The sequence below is a fragment of the Pyxicephalus adspersus genome, chromosome 5 (assembly GCF_032062135.1).
Source record: "Pyxicephalus adspersus chromosome 5, UCB_Pads_2.0, whole genome shotgun sequence".
Lineage (NCBI taxonomy): Eukaryota > Metazoa > Chordata > Amphibia > Anura > Pyxicephalidae > Pyxicephalus > Pyxicephalus adspersus.
The window spans coordinates 129516616-129538606 of NC_092862.1; the positions used below are offsets into that span (position 1 = coordinate 129516616).

General features: G+C 39.4%; 1 protein-coding gene across 13 annotated transcripts in view; it reads left to right on the forward strand.

The window, feature by feature from the left end:
* ABI1 (abl interactor 1) overlaps nt 1-21991 on the forward strand; it is a 68816-nt gene that overhangs the window by 32633 nt on the left and 14192 nt on the right. For 5 of the 13 annotated variants that reach the window (XM_072412694.1, XM_072412699.1, XM_072412695.1 and 2 more), the window contains exons 3-7: nt 3037-3213; nt 14148-14162; nt 15253-15353; nt 16968-17108; nt 17770-17870. In XM_072412694.1, the coding sequence (XP_072268795.1) occupies nt 3037-3213; nt 14148-14162; nt 15253-15353; nt 16968-17108; nt 17770-17870 (535 nt within the window). Of the gene's footprint in view, nt 1-3036; nt 3214-14147; nt 14163-15252; nt 15354-16967; nt 17109-17769; nt 17871-18749; nt 18819-21991 lie in introns of all 13 variants that reach the window. The other 8 variants (XM_072412696.1, XM_072412702.1, XM_072412697.1 and 5 more) reach the window with 2 other exon arrangements.

Below are 21991 nucleotides of genomic sequence, written 5' to 3' on the forward strand. Positions count from 1 at the left end.
AAGACTGATATTTTTTTGGGTAATGTTGTATAAGGTTCCTTGAACCAAAACACCTAATTGTGGAAGACCCTTTTGCATTGGCTGACCTGTGAGACCAAATTTTGGTTTGTGGCCTAGCTTATAGTTTTCCTCACTGTCGGATTAACTGAAATAATCAGGCTGACCATGAAGTGGGAAACCTCCGCGTTCCAAAAATAAAAGCTGAGCAGGAAGTCTAGCTAAGAGCTTGCTGTGGAGGAGATCAATTACATGGCTCGAAATGTGATTATTATGTCAACGTCCATTGAAGTGGAACTGACAGAGTCGTGGGAATGAAACCATGCTGCTGATGTCAGGCTCTGCAAATGAGCTGCCTGCTTCTAGCTTGATGAAAAATGGAAGTGTGCTATGGATATACACTTAATTCATAATGCACAGTCAGGCTCTGAAATGCATACACAGCCCCTTTATTCAGAAGTTTTTGTATATTATCAGGCCACCTTTTTTTTTTATTGCTTTAATGAAGTGGTGACTTTATCTGGGGGCCACCCAGTATTTCCTGTTTGTACCAATTGAATGTGCATTTCCCCACGGCACCAAGAAGGTATCGTTGGCTACTTCCCCCTTCTCCAAGATTGTAAGCTCTGAGTCTTCTCCTTCTGTTTCATTGTTTATCTGTCTGTCATTTGCAACCCATATTTGATGTACAGCGCTGTCATATAATGATGTGCTGTAAATACGGTTTATTAATAATATGATGAAATTGTCCATGGCCATCCTTATCTGCCTGTATGGCTCTTGTCACCTCTCCTGTACCTAATCACATTTCTCCTGCTACCCTGATAGTTATTCTGACCTCATTAGGGTAAATATAAGACCATTGTTATATAAACAGTATTCATATAGGTTAGTTTGCCTCATTGGCCATATTAGTGCCACATTTCATATATTTAACAAGAAGACAAAAAGATATCACATGGAGTGGATTTCATGTGGGATTTTAAAGGCACATATAGTCAAAGCAATGACCAAAACAATCTCGTATTGATTAAAAACAATATATTTTAATTACAATAATATTTACTCTATAAAAACATAAGTTTGACACCACATAAAACACATAACCAATACAATCACATAAAACATTCCTAGTAAATCCACATAGGTTGTTCCAATTGAGATCCTAGTACAATCATCAATTCACATTTGAATATAGATGAACACCAAACTTGTAAATTTTACTCAACGCGTTTCATGGACATATAGCCACTTCTTCAGGTGTTAATATATGGTGCACATTAGCCAAGTATTTTTGCTTGCAGCAATCCATCGTATCACTACCAATGACTTCTATACTTCAATCCTTAGATAAGGGATGTCCAGAAGGCCATACCCAACAGTGGTGTTATAGGAGTCGGAACCCAGAGGTGTTGTAGTTTTTTCGAATACAGGTCTTTCAGCGACAAGTAAGTTGGTACACGCCCTGGGAGCACTGTATATGGTAGGCAAAGTTTGAAAAGGTTCTGACCGATCACAAAACACAATTCTTCCCCAACTAGACCTCTACCAGTATTTATATAGCACCAACATAATATGCAGTGCTGTACATTAAATAGGGGTTGCCAATGACTGACAGATACAGACAGTGAGGCAGGTGGAGGAGAGAGATCATTAACATGTCTGAGACCTCTGCTTGCAAAGTTTTATAAAATGTGCCTTTTAAATCCCCAAAATGGAAAATACATTGGTGTTAAAAAAACAATGGTGTTAAATACAGTTTTTTTCCCTTTTAAAACCCCAAAAGCCTCTGCCAAGTAATGCCATGTATATCTCACGATAGGAAACCACAAGCAATGGTTTTAAGCATTTGGAAGCAATTCTTGGGTACGCTGGAAATCCTGAACGTTGGAAAAAACATAACAAAGCATTTTCATTTTAGTTTAGGTTTCTGTAATTTTAATGTTTAATTTTGGTGATATCAAAGAACATATTTAAGATTTTTCCTGTGTTTCTTCTATTTAGCTTTTTAATATTTTTTTTCTTTTATATGGGATTACTCCTTTTATAGGAAATGTTTAATCTGATGAACGTTTGTCATTTATTAAATAAAGTCATAATAAAATAGGCTCAGTTATAGATTTTAATCTCAAACTTACCAGGTTAGAGTCCTAAATAGTAGCCAGATTCATTCTGGTTTTGTCATGGATGATTGGCGCATTATAAGCCCAATTCTATACAGTGGATCTTTGCTTTGCTTACTAAAGAACGTTTAAAAGTTATCTCTCGCGCCCACGCTTGGCACACAACATGCACAGGATAGAGGGAAAACTGGTCAGCCCGGTTTTCAGATAATGTGATTCAGTAAGGTAACTGGCTGTGTGGCTTCAGCAGGTGTCCTTGGTGAGCACCAGGTTAAATTGTAGTTGAATTTCACAGTGCTGATAGCCAACAATGCCTTCATAGAGCTGTAAAATTGGGGCCTAGGTCAGTTGCTCACAATGATGAAATAGTTTTTAGGTTCCATGTAAGAAATTAACATTATGTACAATAATAACAGCCTCTGCCTCCAACTCATCAGTAATCACCCAAAAACAGCCGGGTGGTCCTGAAAAATGACGGGTGGTGCACCCAGCTAAAAGCTGCTGGGGAGAACACTGCTGTTTCATCACTACTGACAACTACTATAGCAGGGTGCTGCGATGTTCTTCCTCCTTGCGATCTTCGTCCCATCTTGATTGCCAGGATGACGTAACTCCTGGACAGGTACACATTAACTTCTAGCAGGTGCAGGGGAAACTGGAATTTCTGGGTATCCTGGCAATCAAAGCTGAGCTGCGCATTCGTAGTTCAGTTTTTTAGTTCGTGGAGCGATCCGGCAGGTAACAAGTCTTATTGCAGAAGGGACATAGACTGTGCTTTCTGCAATAATGACTTTCCTGATCTAATATTTTTAAAAACGGGAAGCAATGAGTTTTAATATTTTAGTATTCTAATACTCTGATCTGGTTGTATCACCTTGTTCTTTAGATTCTAAAACAAAGTATTTTGTCATTGCAGACAGTGGACATTCACAAAGAGAAGGTGGCTCGCAGAGAGATTGGTATCCTAACCACCAACAAGAACACATCGAGAAGTCATAAAATTATAGCTCCAGCCAACATGGAGCGCCCCGTCAGGTACATACGAAAACCCATAGACTACACGGTGCTGGATGATGTAGGACATGGAGTGAAGGTAAGAGGACTGGTTTTAGGACTTGTATAGTACAACCTACTTCTTTCTTTTTCAGTTGCAGAATTGGTGAACTGGAGCACATATTTCCCAAGTCTTGTTTAAAATATTAACTTTCCTTTTGCATAATTACTTTGAGAGAGTATCTCAAGTAGCTAGTAATAAACATAATGGGGCTCATTTGTAATTTAAACTTAATTGAATTGAGTCATATTATATGGCCTCTTTCTCTTATTAATTAAACTGACCTCATAGGAACTGTTGCTTTTAAAGAATTTAATTTTGGTCATATTGCAATACTGGATTTTGCCTACAGGTGCAATATTTATTACTGTGCATCTGTAGGAACACCCAGGGCCTACATAAGGGAGGGAGGGTACCTCTATTTACTACAGAAAAGTTCTGAAGCTAACCACATACAGTCGCCATGTGTTTCAGATTTGTTTTTAATATATGCAAAACATTTTCCTATAACTTTGTAGAAAAGCTGCCAGTTAAGCACCCTGTTCAGGTAAGGTAGGCAGATCCTCACGCTACTCGAAAGATTGAATTTTGGCCTTGCTGTGTGACATTCAGATTAAGTGTTGGTTATTGGAAAATGCATTGCTGCATTTTCTCTACCTGCTGTAGATTGCCAACCTTTCGGGGGTGCCACTTAGGCCAAACTCTCATCTTTATCTCACCAACCCCTGATTGTTGTTTTCCCCAAGTAGCCAATACTATATCTTCTCTGGGTGCAGGGTAGAAAATAAACACATTCTCATACACATGTGCAATAATTGTCATTGAAAATGATCTTTCACGATCCTTTTCAACGACAAAAGACTGCACAATGCATGAACGAGCGCTGTACATACAGCACCATTCTGCTCTATGGAGACGGGAGGGGGAGAACGACGGAGCGGCACCCTGCTGTGTTTTCTCCCCTTCACTTTCATTGTGATCGTTTGTCGTCCGTGGATCCTTCCTGTCGGAGCCACGAACGATGAGCTCTATACACACACCAGATTCTCAGCCCTAAGGCAATTATTGGACGAGAATCATCTGATGTGTGTACATAGCCTAAAGCTACGTACACACTTCCAATTATTATCGTTGGTAGACGAACGATCGTATAGCACCGATCCTGTACATACAGATAACGACACGATCGTTCGTAGATATTGTACACACAATAGATGCGATCGTTTGAACGATACAGGAAGTTACGTGCACCACAGGAACGTTCGTTCATCACGCATGCTCAGACCATGGACGATCAATGAACGATCGTACACACGAACGATGGTCAACGATCGTCGTCCAATCCGATCCGCCGGTCCGGTCGTTCATTTCCAACGACTTTCCTCGTTCGTCGGCGTCGTTGGTTACTTTTTTTAAGAACGATTTTTGCCCAATCGATCGTTCGTCGTTCGTTCGTCGTTCATTTTGAACGATAAAAATTGGAAGTGTGTACGCAGCTTTAGTTTAGTTTGCCATTTTCACTAGATTTTGTAAACTTGCCCCCTACTGATGTCTGCACCATAGGACAAGAATAGCAAAGTGTCTGCAGCTTGGATTTAACTATAGACAGAAGCACACAATGCAATCCTCACCGTACTAATGAGATTTGCCTTCTTAGACTTAATTAGGTCCATGACTGATAATCTTTTTTTTCAGGCTTCCATTAATCTCTATATTGACTGAACATCTCTTGATGTGCTATATTAATGATTTTTGTTTACTGCATATAAAATATCATGTGGATTTAATTTGGTTATGAAATGTTTTTGCAAATATCACACTGTCAATGCAGCCTCTAGTAATTGTAATTTAATAGAAATTGTATTTTTCTTCACCAAAAGCATGAAGTCATTTTGTTCCCATGTACTCGTAGCCTCTGGGGGGTAATGGGGAGGAGGCGAAGGAAACATTGAAGCTGTCTTCCACTGATCCTCTTGGAAACAAAATGCAGCTTTGTTTTATTCCTGGAGTCTTAAGTGCTATTGCTTAAAGAAAATTTACACCAACATGGTCTATGGAGAGTTTTGTAGAGGAGTGCATGGCATAAATAAATGCGTGGGCACACCAGGAGTGCTACTCCAACCTCTGCTTTAAGCACAGCATTATTACTTTTCAGTATTCTCCTCAGAATATTTTTTAAGCCATGTGGGAAGAAGCTGTAGGGGAGTAGAGGCTCCTGTATTGTGACCCAACTTTTCAAAAAACAGTCGGGGGGGGGTTTCTGAAAAGTGCTGGGTGGTGCGCCCAGCTAAAAGGTGCTGGGGAGAACTCTGACATTTTCAACTTTCAATCCATGTGATAAGACTTCTATCAAGAAGTAAAAAAATTCAATTAGAGTGACCGCTATTTAAATCAAAACTCTACGCTGACAAACTACCCTTAAGGTGATCCTACCCTGTGGACTACATGGGTTAAATATTCATTTTTGTTTGGTAAGGAGGAATGCATAAAAAACATTGCAACATTTTTTTTCCCTTCTCCCACCTCCCATCCCAATCTGCATTAGCTTACATGTTTGATGCCATGTAATAAGTTACAACCTCTCTCCAGTTGTTTTTGCAGGCTGTGGTCCCAATAGGATAGTTTTCCTTTACGTGATTCAGTAGGGGAAGTTAAACTAGTAAGACAAAAAGGGAATACAAACCTTTCCAATAATAAAACCGCCATATTTGTTCATGACACGCTTTCTGTTTAGCAGGGTTGTACAGAAATGGCATTAACTTTAATGTACTTTAGGTCAGCTGGGCGGCTTTGGAACCCATGTTAGAATTGCATGAGGGCACTGTAATGTGCAGTGTATGCATGTTATGGTGTGCTGCCATTTAGTGTCAATGATAAATGCATAGTGCATGGAGTGTATCTGCTCCTGGGTCATTTTACCTTTGTGTGCCAAAAAGTGGTTATGGCCTGTCCACATGTGTTGAGGATCATTTTCAAAGTGAATGGACTAGGTAACATGCAAAACAATGTCTGTAATGGTTACTTGAACCCAATACATTTACTGGTGCTGGTAGTAGTAACCCATGACAACCAACAGAAGTCACGCTTTGGAAGGTAGCTCGTGCCAGTGATTTGTCTCTTGGTCTCTATGAATATCACAATCTGCTGCTTATTGAAAAAGCCCGATAATTAGTGCTCACTGAAACTGCGCTATAATTTGTCTTTTAATTGTAAAACTGTGTTGGCCTTTCTGTACTGTGGAAAATCTTAGCTTTTCACATCCACCTACACTGAAAGGTTTTTAACCACAGGGATATCTCCTAGCAACGCCGAGCGCTATGCTATTTCCTAGGTGTCAGAGCTAGAGATTGCGATTGTTTGCAAAGTGTACGTGCCACAAATAGATGTGGAGTTTAGAACAAGTGATGGAAGATTGATGATATGCTTCTCTCCCACGCTGTAGTGAGTGTTTTTTTTTTTTCTCTTCCTTCCTACAGCGGGAACAGGGAACTTGGCACCCGGTAGCTAAGGAACGGAGGGTTCAAGCCTTTCCTGTTCACTGGCTGTCATAACACATTGAAGATTGCAATTCAGCTTCCACTGTCAGGCCCGCTTAGGCAATGGCCAATTTTTCTGTGAATGGGCAACCATGTGTATTGCCCCCGAGCACCTTGATGGGAGGTGGGAATGACGAGCACAGGTTGGACATGTTTAGCAATTTGGAACTTTAACCGAGATCTTGAATGTCCATTCCAACTAAAAGGCCTGATGCATCAATGTGGATCACAATCCAACCTATCCTGAATGATGGGGTGGAAAAGTAACCGTTCCTAGTTACACACACATATATACATCATAAGACACTGCTGTGAACGATGTTTAGGTTTACACTGTACCGTAAATGACAAATATACAGCTGTAGTTTGAAATCTGCACTGTAGGCACATAAAAAAAATGAACACACCACAACAAAGCTGCTATTATTAAATCATTAAATGTATTTTTTTGAATGCATGCTTTGCAAGTACCTGAGTTTGACCTGTGCAGTTTCTATACAGAAAAGCTGGGTTGCAAGAGGAAGAAGCAGTACAAGGAGCCAATCGATTCATGTGCTAAAAATCATGCAGGTAGCAGCAAGCAGACCGATCACATCACTTGGCTGCTTCTGTTTTTATTGTTCTGTTCCTGTTCAGGTTTGGTTCAGGATGGCTAGAAGAAAGTGGGTTGAAAGATTCTGGCTGAGGTTAACTGCGACAACCACTGGCTGACAGTGATTCAGAGTTGGCTAAGCTGAATTCAAAACCCGAACAATGCTATAAATACTTATAAATTATAAATCATCCTAGTGGAACTACACCCAGTTCATAGTGCCCTGTCCCCAATTCCATCACAGGCCTTACCATCTTTCCCTTATTTCCTTCCATATCCTGTTGTTCGGTCATCATGATTGGCTAGGATGACTTAAAACTCCCATCCAGGCATGCGGAAGTTAAGTATCGGCACCTGCATAGCAAGCCGGAATTCCCGGATGGCAACAGACGTTCAGCTAATTTTGACAGCCAGACAGAATGGTTATTGCAGAAGGGAAATCACTGGACCCTTTCTGCATTAATCACCTGCATGGTTGAAGATTTTCAGAATAGGATTTTAGTTCCACTTTAAACAATCCTGGAGCTATAAGAATATGTGCACATTGAATTTTCTCTCCAAGCTTTCCTGCTTGTATCTTCTAAATGCAGAAAAATACAAATTTTAAAAACTACTTTTAACTTGTAGAGTTGATCTGCACTCAGATTACATGAACATAACTTTGCTCCGCTGCACCCGGGGCCATGTATTAATAAAAATCCTTTAGAAAACAGCTGTCTTCAGTAATTAGCAGTTTTGCCAGTTGAAAAAAACACAAATGTTTATTTTAAGGTAATTTGTTCTCTGTACAAAAATACAGAAAGTACATCAATGATCTTATTTTAGCCAGCCTAGGTCTTGGCAGTATCAAGGTATCATCTAGGAAATGTAATCTGTGTATCTGCTTTTTCTCCCGTAATTTTATGCAGTCATGAAAGGGAAAGGTTGACTATGTACAATGAGATCTGACTTTTTTTTTTTTTTTTCACTTAAACTTTTGGCATATTTTGCTTTTATTTTACTTTTAGACTCTGGGCAACCTAGTGGCCTTATCACCTATCACCGTTTCCACTTCCTGTTTAGACTGTTGCTTTTCCATATTCCTTTTCCGCCCCCATACATCACATTTCAACCCGTGATAGTAAATATGAGCAGCTTTGTTAGTATATGCCCCGTGTTCCTCCTGTAAATTAGCCCCAGCATGTGCCATTTGTGTAATTCTCAAAGTAACAGAGAATAGCTATTTCTGCCGCGTGGGTGTAACACAACAGCTGTCCAGGCGGCACAGAAACAGATTGTAGGAAATAAATCGCAGATTAAATAATGCGAGGGGTATCCCCTGTTATCACACCCATTTACACAGACATGTTCCCTAGATTAGAAGCTGATTTATTTTGTTTTATCCTGGGGAGGGGAAAGAAAAAAGAAATAATCTTGGAATCTGAAAGCGTTTAGAGAGAAAACGGCTCATTGTCTAATAAGAGAAAAATGCAGCTCATGTAATACAAGCATGCAGAATCATTCCAGCAACCCAGTACATTGCCAGGGAGTATAATTGTTTCTATTCCTATTAAAAGCCTGATGTATTAATGTGCATCAAATTCAGAATGGTTATTATTAATAAACCATATTTCTTTAGCGCCAACATATTACGCTGTGCTGTACAATAAATAGGAGTTAGAAATGACAAATACAGACCGTGACACAGGAGAAGGAGAGGACCCTGCCCCAAAGAGCTTACAATCTAGGAGGTGGGGGAAGTAACACACAATAGGAGCAGAGATATGTAGTGGTGGTAAGTAGTAAGGGTTTTATGAGACAGAAAAAGATGGGTAGGCAAGTTTGGAAAGATGGGTTTTGAGTGCTCTTTTAAAGGAGCAGAATAGGACGAGGAAAGCCATTCCAGAGAATTGGGGCAGCTCTTGAAAAGTCTTGGAGCTTTGCGTGTGACGAGGGTATAAATGAGGAAGTCATTAGTAGGTCATTGGAGGAGCAGAGAGAGCGGCTGGGGGAGCATTTTTCTACCAGGTCAGAAAGGTATATGGGACAAGAACTGTGGAGGGATTTTGAAAGCAACGCACAGGAGGTTTTTACTTTGAAACACTTTTATTTTATGTGTTATAAGATACTGCTGTGAAATGCTGTTTTAGGTTTGTACGGTACATGATAAAAGTACATCTATACTGTTATATACTATACTAAGCCAAATTGTAGGCACATGATTGCAGGTCCGTAATTCATCATTAAATGGAGTTTTTGAAGCAAGGTTGTTTATTTACCCAAAGTTGACAGTTTCTGTACAATAGAGCTGGTATGCAGGAAGAACAAAGAGCCAATCCGTTTAATCAGAGCTCTGCTTCACCCAACTCCCTATCCCTTCCAATTCATTGTCTTTGTTTATTCCCAACCTTTAATACTCAATAACATACATTTTTTTGTTGCGTTACCCATGTTAACGTGTATTTCTACCCACACATTACAAATGCACCTGTGGCATATTTTTAAATGCACAACACCTTAACCCACAGGTAACATTTCTTCATGGCAGTGGCTAGGTGCAAAGTTATGCTGTTCAAAATGGATGAAGCACCAGTGGTCCAAGCTGTGCACTGGGCATGACTTCTTTACTATGGGCCCTCAAAAGCTTATCAGTTGTCTAGGAACTTTGCAATGGACACAACAAGATGTTGACAATACAGGTTTATAGATATTTTTCCTCCCAAGAAGGAGTTAAACAATAAAAATAGAGATTTCCACAGAAGGGCCAAGTGTTCTTGGTGCTAATGTTTCCCAACACAAAGCAAACAAGTAGACGTCTGTTGCAGGATCAGTTTAGTTTCTGTGGTAATTGCACTTTGCATATCCCATTGCGGGTCGCCTGGCTATATTAAATATCCTTTATTGTACGCGAGTTGTTACTTTCTATGAATGCAAAGGAAAAGCCACCAGGACAGGAAATTCTGGGAGATTTCCCTTGAGTAAAGCAGCAAGAGAAACCTAATGTAAATTCTGACAATTTCTGGCTTTATCCAAAACATTAAGACTGGGATAGAGATGTCAGGGAGCAGCACATTTTTGCATGTCCCCATAAGGAGGAATCACTTTCTTTAATTATCCTGATCACCAATGTCACCAGAAGTAAAAGTGGGGGTACAAAACTTTCAATTGCAACCAGAACAGGGACAGTTGGGATGTTGTCTAATAAAGAGACGTGTTCCCATGAGAACGGTCCAAAGAGTGCCATCCCTTACAATCCAATATACTTTTGTCCAATTACAAATATGGCTCTTATTTAGGGTTTACTTTGGTTACACCTAAAATCAGATCTCAGCTAAGATTATATTTCATCTGCGATCTTCATTAGATTTGTCACATAACCAATGGACAATAACCCAAGATGATAAAGGTTTTTGCAAGCTTGGTCTCCCAGGTTGTACCGCTTTGTCTACCGGGGGTACGTCAGCGCTATTGGCACTAGAAAGAAAAGGAAAAAGGCTGCATGCACAAATTTTTGCAAAAATTGTTTAGGAAAACATAACATTTAATTTAACAGAGCAAGAAAGGAGAGGCTGGAGGTGTCAAGGGGAGAGACAGAGCTATGAAATAACTTCTAGATTTTCCAACCCTCTTAACCCTACTAAATGAATGTGCTGTCCCTGTCTAGAAGATGTTCTCTCACGTCTGTTCCTATAGACACAGGAAGTTGTTTCCCCATTCATCCAATACCAACTGGACAGAGGTTCCTATCAAAATGATCTAAAATTTACCAATGGCCAAATGATTCATTATTTCCCAATGCCACCCTTAAACAGTAACCATATGTACAATGCGCAGTTCCTAATTAGGTTTTAATGTGGATCATTTTAAATGGTTCCACTTGTGATTTCGGTGCAGGATTTCCAATCTTGGTATCAAGGGATTAATGTAAAATACATAAAGACTGCAGAGGTGTACCATTTTAAAAGGCACCCTAATTGCCCATCATTTGTAATTTAGGCTGCGTGCACATGTTCAATATTTGTTGTTAGAAAGAATCTTTTACGACCGTTTCCAACGACAAAAGACTAAACGATGAATGAACGAGTGCTGTACATACAGCACCATTCTGCTCTATAGAGAGGGGAGAATGATGGAGCTGCACCTTGCTGTGCTCTCTCCCCTCCCCTTCACTTCAATTACGATTGTTGCTCGTTCATGTATGTGCCTGAATGGATCCATGAACAAGTTCTGTACACACACCAGATTCTCCTCCAATATTGGCAATTATCTGACAAGAATCATCGAACTTGTGTACGTAGCCTAACTTTTCTTGAGGATGATGGGCTGCAAGTGAAATAAAAAAATAACATTTTAGAGATGTTGCTTCAATGAGGGAAGGAAGTTCCCCAACTCAGTAACTATTCCCAGGTGGAAAAAATGTACTTTAGAGATGTCTTCTAACTTCCTGTACAGGACAGGAAGTGCAGCAAAAAGTAACCTTATGGGTTTTAACCCTTTCCTACGCTAAATCCTAATCAGAAATTAACAAAATTGGATTTCAGACCCTAGGCAAACTATAATATAAAACTAAAAAGCAAACTTTTTTTTCTGTATCATTTTCAAAAAGACAGAAGTATGAACATTTATCGCCAGATATTGAATATTTATATATTTTTTTTTTTTTTTTTGTCCTGAGAAAACAGTAACTATTTTAAGATCCACTGGGGTCAGTTTACCAAGCTGTTTGCATAATTTCATCTGCATCTGCTGCTTTACAAAAAGAGACTTTTTGTCATCAAAATGTCGAGTTTACAAACAAATGCTACAGATTGAGAACTGGGAATGTGTTCGCATGAAAATGACCTTTTGCCATAGAAAACATTTTTTTTTTTTTGTGTTAGTTTACTACTACTTATTTTTCATTTTACACCTCAAATAGCTAGTGTTTTTTTCGTTGTCCCCTTACAGAACCCAGATATTAGATAGTTAGTAGTTAGTGGTGTTTCGAGAAGCAAAATCTGAGCGATAACCTTTCCAAGATCCTACAGCCTGAGATATACTGTGATTTTTATTTTTTTTATCCTTCCCCACTGAGCCTCTGCAGTCCTCATGCCGCTTCCTCTTTGGCTTTGCATTAGCTGATATTTTTGTTCTCTCAGATGAGGAAGCTGCGGCCTTTAACATGTCATGGGGTTGCTGCTATAGAGAGCCATGGGTTATGTGCTTCAGTCCACCCACACAGCTGTGCATGCTTCACAGATGGCCAGAGCCAGGACTTTTGCTTGTTTCCAGGGCTTATGTTCTGTTGCTTCTAGAAAAGAATTTAACTTGCATGCTGTGTGCAGTCTTTTATAGATACCCTAATGAGAACACGGAAGATAGTGAGCTGGGTAGCTAATACAATGTATGTAAATACAGATTTAAAAAAGCAGAAACACCCCAGTTACAATCACTAACACATAGCAAGGCTTTCAAGGAAAAAAAAAACAAGTAAATTTTTTTTTGCTGGGTCATTGTAGTCGTGTGACCACTCGGCCCCTCTCTTCTGCAGAAGAATACAGAAGGAGCTGCACTGGGATAGTGGCGGACATGTTCTGACATTCTATTTAGACACCCCATGCATGAGCATGGCATCCTATTGCTCCCTAGATGCAAACTGACCACACTAGGGGAGATCCGCTTCCATGCCTCAGTTGGTCATTAACCAGCAAAAGGTTGATTTCTCATGGGGCTTGCTGGATCACAGGGTTATATATGACTGCAGCACATCATTTAAAGATGATGGCATACCTTGTTTGAAGAAGGAGAAACTATCTTTATAACTTTGTTACTAATTGATTCGTTGGCATACAGTTTAATGTAAAAAATAAAATCACAGCTGCTTCATATTACATATCAAAGATTTGGTGACATAATGTGTCTTATTCTAATTGTCATGATTTTTCATTGTATTTATAGTCCTTCTGTCATGTGTGTAATGTGTCCTTGCCCACTATAAAAAAGTGATGGGATTTGGGTTTTTAAATGAACTTTACCAACCACAGGGTGTAAGGTTTTCCTGTGTTTTCCATATTTTTGTACAAGTGTTTGTGCCTTCTGTCTGTATACCATGACCAAATAAAATAGATTCTGTGTCCTGCTGTCCAAAAGAAAGGATCGTTCTTGTTGCTCATAAGTACCAAAATTTTACTTTTCTTTCCTTTTTGAGGATTTGTTCAGAACAATGCCCCTTCACCTTTTCATTCCTACCAATGTTTGGAAAAGAAAAAAACATTTTAAATGCCAAGACACAGGTAAATGTGAAGGTCTGAATGGGATCCTTGGGTGGTTACAAAAATCTGGCAGGTTAAATGGGGCTTTCAAGTGGTTGTCAAGCTTTAAATACACATTTTGCAGCCACTTTGAAATCTGAACTGTCCCTGAATCTTCAAAGCCGTATTTTGATTGGGAGAATCAAGTTTTTCTGAACCAGTAGTTTTTTACAACTCAGCCTTTTAATTCTGCATAAAAATAATAAAAGCAACTGGGCAAAATGTATCGACTAATGATGGCTAGAGACTTGTATTAAAAGCAATTACATGGGAACAAAATAATCAATGGCATTCATAAATTATTTTTGCTGGAAGGACCACTTCCTATGATTGAGGTTTAAGCAGTTTAGTATACAATACAAAATGTAAACCTTCCTTTATAAATGATCACCGTATTGGTATGTAAGCAATTGATGCATTTATCCAAGTGACCTCTACATTGGCAGGCAGCATACTGTAGCATTATAACGGAAGAACAAAACCGCAAATTCTTTCTGTGTATGTCTGATATGTGACTTCTCATTGCGACAATCCATTAATCTTTACTTTTCTGTTTCTCCCTTTGCCATCATTAAGTGGCTAAAAGCCAAGGTAAGAGGTGCTCTTTCTCATTTAAACCCACTCAGTAACCGAGGCTGCATCGCTATCAGTCCATTACAACCTCCATCCTTTCTTCCTTTCTCTCCCTTTTGGCTGTTGTTCAGGATACATAGTTTAATTTTGTGTGTGCCGAGTGATGTGGCAATATATTATTGATGTATTGACACCTTGGTAGTACCGCCATCTAATCCTAGCGCTTTCCTCATTTATAGATCTCTGCTTTCTTGACTTGCATTTTATGGAAGGCTTCCCAGACAACTGGATTCAACTCTGTATATGACATAGGGCTCTTTAAAGAGACAGATGATTAAGGGCGTGTGCTATGGTATTTTTCTGATTTATAGTATATTAAAAAGCAAAAAAATGATGACATTGGCCCTTTTTTGTAAGTGGCTTTTCAATTTTGTAGGGGTATTTGCATTTTTATCATACATTACTGCCACTTACTATTGGAAAGGTGTTACAGCATCTACTAAAGGTGTTGCAATCTATGTCTGGGCAAAAAAACCCCAAACTGCTAATTATTCACAACCTCAGTGCTGCACTACAGAACACCTGATGCTGGAAATGAGAGAGGCAGGTTGTCTGTAGTCCAAAAGGAACCACTGGGCAAATTCGACAACACTGGTTAAGATTACAGTGCAGCAGATTCCCGGTGTTGTCAGCCTAAAAAGTTTTTAAAAAAGATTAAAGGACGCTAGATTACAGGAATTCGGCAGGAAAATTTTCTTTCTTGCAGAAATATTCTGCATATGTTTTCTGATTTATTTTGTTCAGGCAATTATAAACTTGTCTCCCTAAATATTTTGCTTCAACAGAATAGGAATAAGAAATCATATACCACAATTCTTTTTGGGAAAACCTTTTGAGTTTATGACCTTTTTTAGATCTACGTGAAAGGCAAAAGTTTTAATTTATTTTAATACAATATTTTAAAAGTCGATATCAATGCGATCCACTCTGAGCTGTGTCTGGGAATCCTAACATTTTTAATATGAGTTTTAGTTCTAGATATTAGATTTTGTAGTAATTAAAGATTAATAGAGTATTAACCCATTTCATTGGTATTTTTTTAATCCAGCATGGTGGAAACCAGGCAGCAAGGACTGGCACTTTAACCCGAACAAATCCACCTACTCAGAAGCCACCCAGTCCACCGATGCCAGGCCGGGGTACCTTGGGGTAAGTCATTTTGCCTAATTTTTTGAAGTGTGTGTGTATAAGAGTCAGATTATTCTTTGTAGATGTACCAAAAAATAATCAGAAAAGAGACCATGTCCAGTTCAGGTTTGTAGTGTTTTTGTTTATCCATTGTTGCTGTAACTTGCAAGGCCACCAGGCTTTCCCTGGTGGCCTTGCATGGTAATGGTAAATCTGGCATCTTTGCAACATCTATCTAATTAGAATAAGCCGTATAAGAGGATTTTACGTTGCTATCTATGTTTGCTATCAAATAATGCAAAAGATTTTCTAGCCCCAACTCCAGAGTTGCTTTAGAGCTTGTTAGGGGTTCCTTGGGAAATGAGTAGATTGTGCCACTCAGGTCAGGTCATGTAACGTCAATAATTGTATTTGTTCTTTGTAAGGTTGATGTTCTTCCCACTGGGCAGCAATGTAAGCATTTGTCCAAGTGACCACCACACTAATGTACTGTAAACTGTGGATGTAAAAAAATTAAAGAAATTTTCCAAAGACCTGAAAGTTATTTCAAGGATTCCCCATGTTAAAAAGGTTGAGAAAGGCTGCACTAACCTATTGGAAGGTACAAGCTCTTGGAATAACCAAGAGCCCTGAAGAAGACATTCAAGCAATCTTAGAAGCATCCATATTTAAAGTTTGTTAGTCAAAAAAGAGGATCTCTTATCTCTTAATTTCTACAATTTTCTACAATGTGCAGGGGAAATTTCCAGTCCAGTTCCTATGTTTGCCTAATGTGCCCACCGTCCTCCTTTCTGTCTCTGGTGCCCCCCGTGGACATTTCCTTGCACTAGTCCTAGCAGTCTCCTGACTGACTCTTTAGCATGGTCAATATAATGCCCCCCCCCACTGCTATTTTTGCCTAAACCCTGATTTTGTCCCTGTTGTTTCCCACTTATTAAGTGAATGTAAAAACATTGACTACAGAATCCTGGGACGACTTGCATTCCTTTTAAACTACAGAGGGTCTGTTATTTGAGGTTATGCATAGTTAGCAGATCCCATAGGTTATCTGAATCAAGTTTGGCAGCTGACAATCCCAAAAATACACTAGAACCTTAGGAAGACTATATAAATATACATAATTTCAGATCTGTGTTCTTTAAGCATTAAATGTTTTAGTAAATGTTTCTTTCACAGTCCTTTCCAACAACAAAAGACTGCACAATGCGTGAATGAGTGCTGTACATACAGTGCCGTTCTGCTCTATGGGGAGGGGAGAGAATGATGGAGCGGCACCCTGCTGCATTTCTTCACTATGCTTTCATCACGATAGTCTGTGGATCCCCAGGACGGATGACGAGTGCTGTACACGCATGTGTACATAACCTTAGGTTGTGACTGATTCTCTTTAGTGTTATTTACAGCTAAAAACCACTTTCTTTTCATCTAATACAATGAACATAAACTTGCAGTGTCCTAAAACATGTATATCCATTTTCCTAGGCTGAAGAGAGAACTCTTTCAGTTGTTTTAGAGGGAGTTGGGTCTAGGCCAGATTCATCCAACCTCTCCAAGATATCTTTGGGTATCACTTCAAATGGTGCGGTCAGCTAATGTCATTTATATTAATTTTTTTTGTTTGTTAATGGTTCACAGGAGAAATACCCCATACAAAACTCTGGAGCCCGTCAAACCTCCAACGGTTCCAAATGATTACATGACCAGTCCAGCTAGGCTTGGAAGTCAGCACAGTCCTGGTAGAACTGCTTCCCTGAACCAGAGGCCAAGAACGCACAGGTAAAAGATTTTTAGGTCACTGTACTCATTCATGTACTTGATTCTGGATTTACATTGTAAGAGGTTTTGGTAAATTGTCTTCCATCTTCTTTTTTATTGGTTATATATTACCTTCAATGGCTTTGTCATAATGTTTTATGCTTAAAAACCCAAAGCCATGTAAGTAATGTGTAAGAAAATTGCTTCTAGTACATAATTCAGGTGCAGCTTTAGAGAAAAAAAAAAAGATCAGCTTGTTACTAGAGTGGAGTAATTTGCTCCTGAAATGTTGAATAATTTAGAAACTGCAGTGTTCAGCTAGTGAACCTGATTTTTACACTAAGAGAACCTATACAAAGGAAATAGATATGCTGCCAATATTGACCCCTTTACAAAACAGGAATTCCGTTGGTCTTTGTATTATTTGTGGCTTTTCTAGCAAGTCAAAAAGAGAACTCTGGAAGGACCTCAATCTAAACCAATCTCGGAGGTTAGTTTTAAGGTGGAACTGAACCATGAGCATGTCTTGCTATGGGCTAAATGTGAGCTGGTCTGGGGGAAGTGAAGAGGGCCCCATCCTATTGGTAGTAAGCAGGCAAGCTTACATGCCGATGTACTATTGCAGAAGTCTGCATCTGAGGTTGAAAGACAGTTAGTGACATCTGACATTTCATGTTAACAGCGGCAGCAGCGGAGGGAGTGGCAGTCGAGAAAACAGTGGCAGCAGCAGTATTGGCATTCCCATTGCTGTTCCTACACCTTCTCCACCAACTGTTGGACCAGGTAAGGCTTGTCCCCCGTTCACTGTTTTATACTGGGCCATTAGCAAGATATATAGGGCCCATTTATTAAATACATTCAATACAGAGGTCATCCATGTCAAAGTAGCTTTAGTGAGCCATCTATTTAAGAGATGACCTGATGATGGCTAGCATTGGTTAGGAGCAAAGTAACACTGAACAATTCAAAGTTTTATATTTCCCCATACGAGCCCGAATTTAGGTTTCATAAAACACCTTACAGTGGTCTGTAAAGAGTGGTGGCGCTTGCATAGTAATACAATTGTGCAAGAACGCTAATCGTTTACAGTTTTACTCAATGTGTTAGAAAATAACTTTGACACCTTGGAAATTGTATTATTCTTTAGCACGCTTTTTAAAGATACAGGTATCTAGAAAATTAACAAGCAGTTATTCAGGGCTCTAAACTGTTCTAGGTATATGGCCAGTTATAGCAATTTCTTTATTGAATAGACACCTAAACCAGTCTTCACAAGTAATGAATCCACTTGTTTTTGTATCAAGTTATGATAGGTGTCTGAAAGTTTTTTTTCAAGTTTATTCTGTACTGGCTGCGAGGAATCAGAGCACGGAAGAGTTCTGTCCAGTCCACAATAATGTATTTTTTTTTAAAAGAGGCTCATTTCAAACGAAGAAAGCAAACATTTAGATCCTGCCCATAGCAGCCAGTCACTACCCTGTAGAGGACTTCTGGGGTCTGATTGATGTAGACAACATATTCTGGACAGGATTTCATTGGAGAGGTTTAGGGATGGGTTTTGGGGTCTTTTCATAAATTTATGTTCTGAGTCTTCAAAGCATCACTTGAAGTTCTTTTTGTGTTTTGACAATACACATTATTTCACTACCCAAACTCCCCCAGGTATCTCTGGTGGTCCCACACCTTCACCACCACCACCACCACCTCCTCCGCCACCTCCCCCTCCTCCAGGTGAGACCTCCACAACATGGACTATGGGTGACTTCTTACATTAATTAATCCATGGTGGTTTCAAGGTGTACCAATAATTGTAGATTCATTTCCTGGTGTCTAATGATCCATAGGTGATTCTCACACGACTTATCATGTATCTTTAATCCATGTAATGTCATCTGTTGAACAAAAAAAAATAAATAAAAATAAAAGCCTCTTAAGTGAAATAGAATAACTTTATATGTATTTCAGTTATAACTATTTTTTCCCCCTAAATTAATATCTAATCTAAACATACATTTGGCGTACTGCACATGCATAATTTATAGACTTAGCTCTATATGATAGGTCTTTTAGCCCTATTGCCATTCTAGCTATTAATTCCTAATGGTGCAGATGAGTGGACTAGAAGGTGTTTCCTAGCACCATTATTACCAGTGTAAGTTGCAAACCATTGCTTACAAGAAGTTGTGGTTTCAGAGTGTGCTTTGCAGTTGACTGTTGCATACAAGACTTAAATCCTTTGTGACCATAAGTGTGTAGTGAATAAAACAAAAGGAGGTTGCTTAGTCCCATTGCCCATTGCTTAGTCATCTGACTGACATGATTGTTTTAGAATATAGTTGCCATCTGACCCATTGATTGCAGCCTAATCCCACCTCTTACTGTACAGCAGCTTATTAATTACAGATATTTCCAGACAATTTCCTCTAGCCTATAGATTACCTAGCATTCTGTCATTGGGACTTCTGAATGAACTGTACATCAAACATCTGAAGGGCTTTTCTGAACTTTCTGATCCACTGGGATAACTGTCTGGGTTAAGCAGGAAGTGACTTTCGGTGTAAGAATTGTCTTACAGAAATCCCTTCCCCCTCCTGCTCAATCCAAAGTTTCTGGTGGTTGTAAATGTGTTACCCGTCCCAGTGATCTCCCCAGACCCTTTAGGCTGGGTGCACCACTTGGCACTTTTTAGCAACCACCCGACTGTAAAGTGGTTACTAATGAGTTGGGTCACAATACAGGGGCTGCCACCCACCTACATCTTCTTCCCACCCAGCTTAAAACAAGTTCCTGGGTTGAACACGGTGTCCCATCAGAGGTTAATGCAGTGTATTTCTGTGTTGGAAATGACTTGAATGAAGGACAATTCAATCCCAGTGTATAAAGACGGTCATAGACATTAAAGGTCAGGTCAGAGTGGGTAAACCTTAGCTACACTAATGGTAGGATAAGTTTCCAAAGTAGGCAGTGGAAAACTGTGAGCAGATCTGGTTGGTGTGAACCAACTCCTAATTACCACTTATCACCCATTGAGCCATTATAATCTAAACAGGAGGTGAAAGCATTAAAAAAGCGTTTTGCTGCTTTATGAAATATAAATCATCTTCCCATTTCTGTTTCTTGGCAAGCTTTGTTGCATTATTATAATCTTCTAAGGGATTCCTTAAGTTACATTTCACTTTAGAGGCTTTGCTAAACATCCTGCAGACTTTCCTTGCCATCAGCTATTAAGTTTCAATCAGACATGGTTAATAAATAATGACACATTACAATATTACTGCTTCTGAGATGTATCATCCTGCAGTACATCTCACAGACAAATTAGATTGTGTAAGGCCAGATAATTGCAGAATCTGTTACCTCTGCCATAGGTTTTTTTTTCCTGTCCACATTTTAAAGAGGCTGTCTGGAAAAGAACCAGAAAAATGCTGTGTCTGAGCAGTCTTTTTGTTGAATCTATAGTAGGATATCCCCTTGCAAGTTGACTTGCTAGCAGTAGTTGGCTAGCTAGCAGGTTATAGAATGAGATTTGGTCTTCACACAGCTCTAAAATCTTTTCAGAAGGTATTTTGACCATCTCACCCCAGTATTTTCAAATGTGCTTGCCATATGAACATATGATGGGCCATTTGATCTTGGCTTAAAGTGGCACTAAACACACAATACTTGCAGTTTTCTCCCCAGCCCCTGTTAGCCAGGCACAACACCCAGCACTTTTTAGTAACCACCCGGATTTTTTTAGGTGCTTACTGAAAAGCTGGGAACACTGCTTATCCCCATTCTGTTTTTCTTCCTTGAAATGGTCTTTGGCTATCTTGATTGACTAGGCTGATATGATGTAACCCTCATGCAGGATTTCATTCATTTCCGGCATGCACAAAGTAAGCTGGGAGTGTGCAGCTCTGCAAAATTTGACAGCTTGGTGGCAATCAGGCAGGTAATAGCAGTTATTGCAGAAGGGACATTGCCTGGCCCTTTCTGCAAAACATACCTGTCTGCATCACCAGTATTAAAAGTTGGGACTTCCCAACATTAGGGTCTGTATTCTGGCACTGCTACTGACTGGCTAGCACTGCATGAAAAGTTATGCTTGGTGATTGGTCTCTGACCATTGCTCCAGGGCCATACAGGTGCTGTTGACACAAGAAAATGCCAATTATTTTAGCAAGTGATGTGAGCTCACTCCTAGATCCAAAAGGGGCAACTCCTTAATTCAGAAGAGAAGGCCTAAGACTTTGTTTTCATTCTTTATCTGTAAATGGGATTCTGTGCCCCCTTTATCAGGGCTCTACAGGTACTCAGTTTGATCTCAAGGCTGGTTTAGTACATGCATAGTAAAGGTAGCCCAGAACAGCAGTTTCCAAAGGTTTAGAAACAATTTGTTTTCCCACCATGATTATACCAGTGTGAGTTATGAAGAAGACATTGGTGAAGTCGGCTTTACTCCACAAATATACCATTTTTGCATTTAAAAAGATTTAGGAATACAACAAATCTGCTCCATGGCACTTCTATTCTTCATGATGCTCATCCTGTACATCTGCCCGGCTTGTTTCTTAAACTTCTTTACTAGCTCACATTCTAAATGACCCCAAAACTGAACTTGTATTAGTTAATGCAAAACATTTCCTGCTTCTACAGCACATATATGTGGTAAGATTTGGAGAGAGAACACAGGAGAGTTCGGTTCTTTCCTGGACAGCCTTTTAAAAATGAGGAAATATCCGGTTTTATGGCTCTCACTGAATTCAGTGTGGGTCACTTGTAATCAACTACACTGTTGTAAACTTGGCAAGAAAGTGTACAGGACGTTTTTACTCATCAAATGGAAAAAATGATGTATTCTGCATGAAGCTAAACCTGCTAATTTCAGGCGTATTAATTTATTGGTGATGGATTGGAACTTG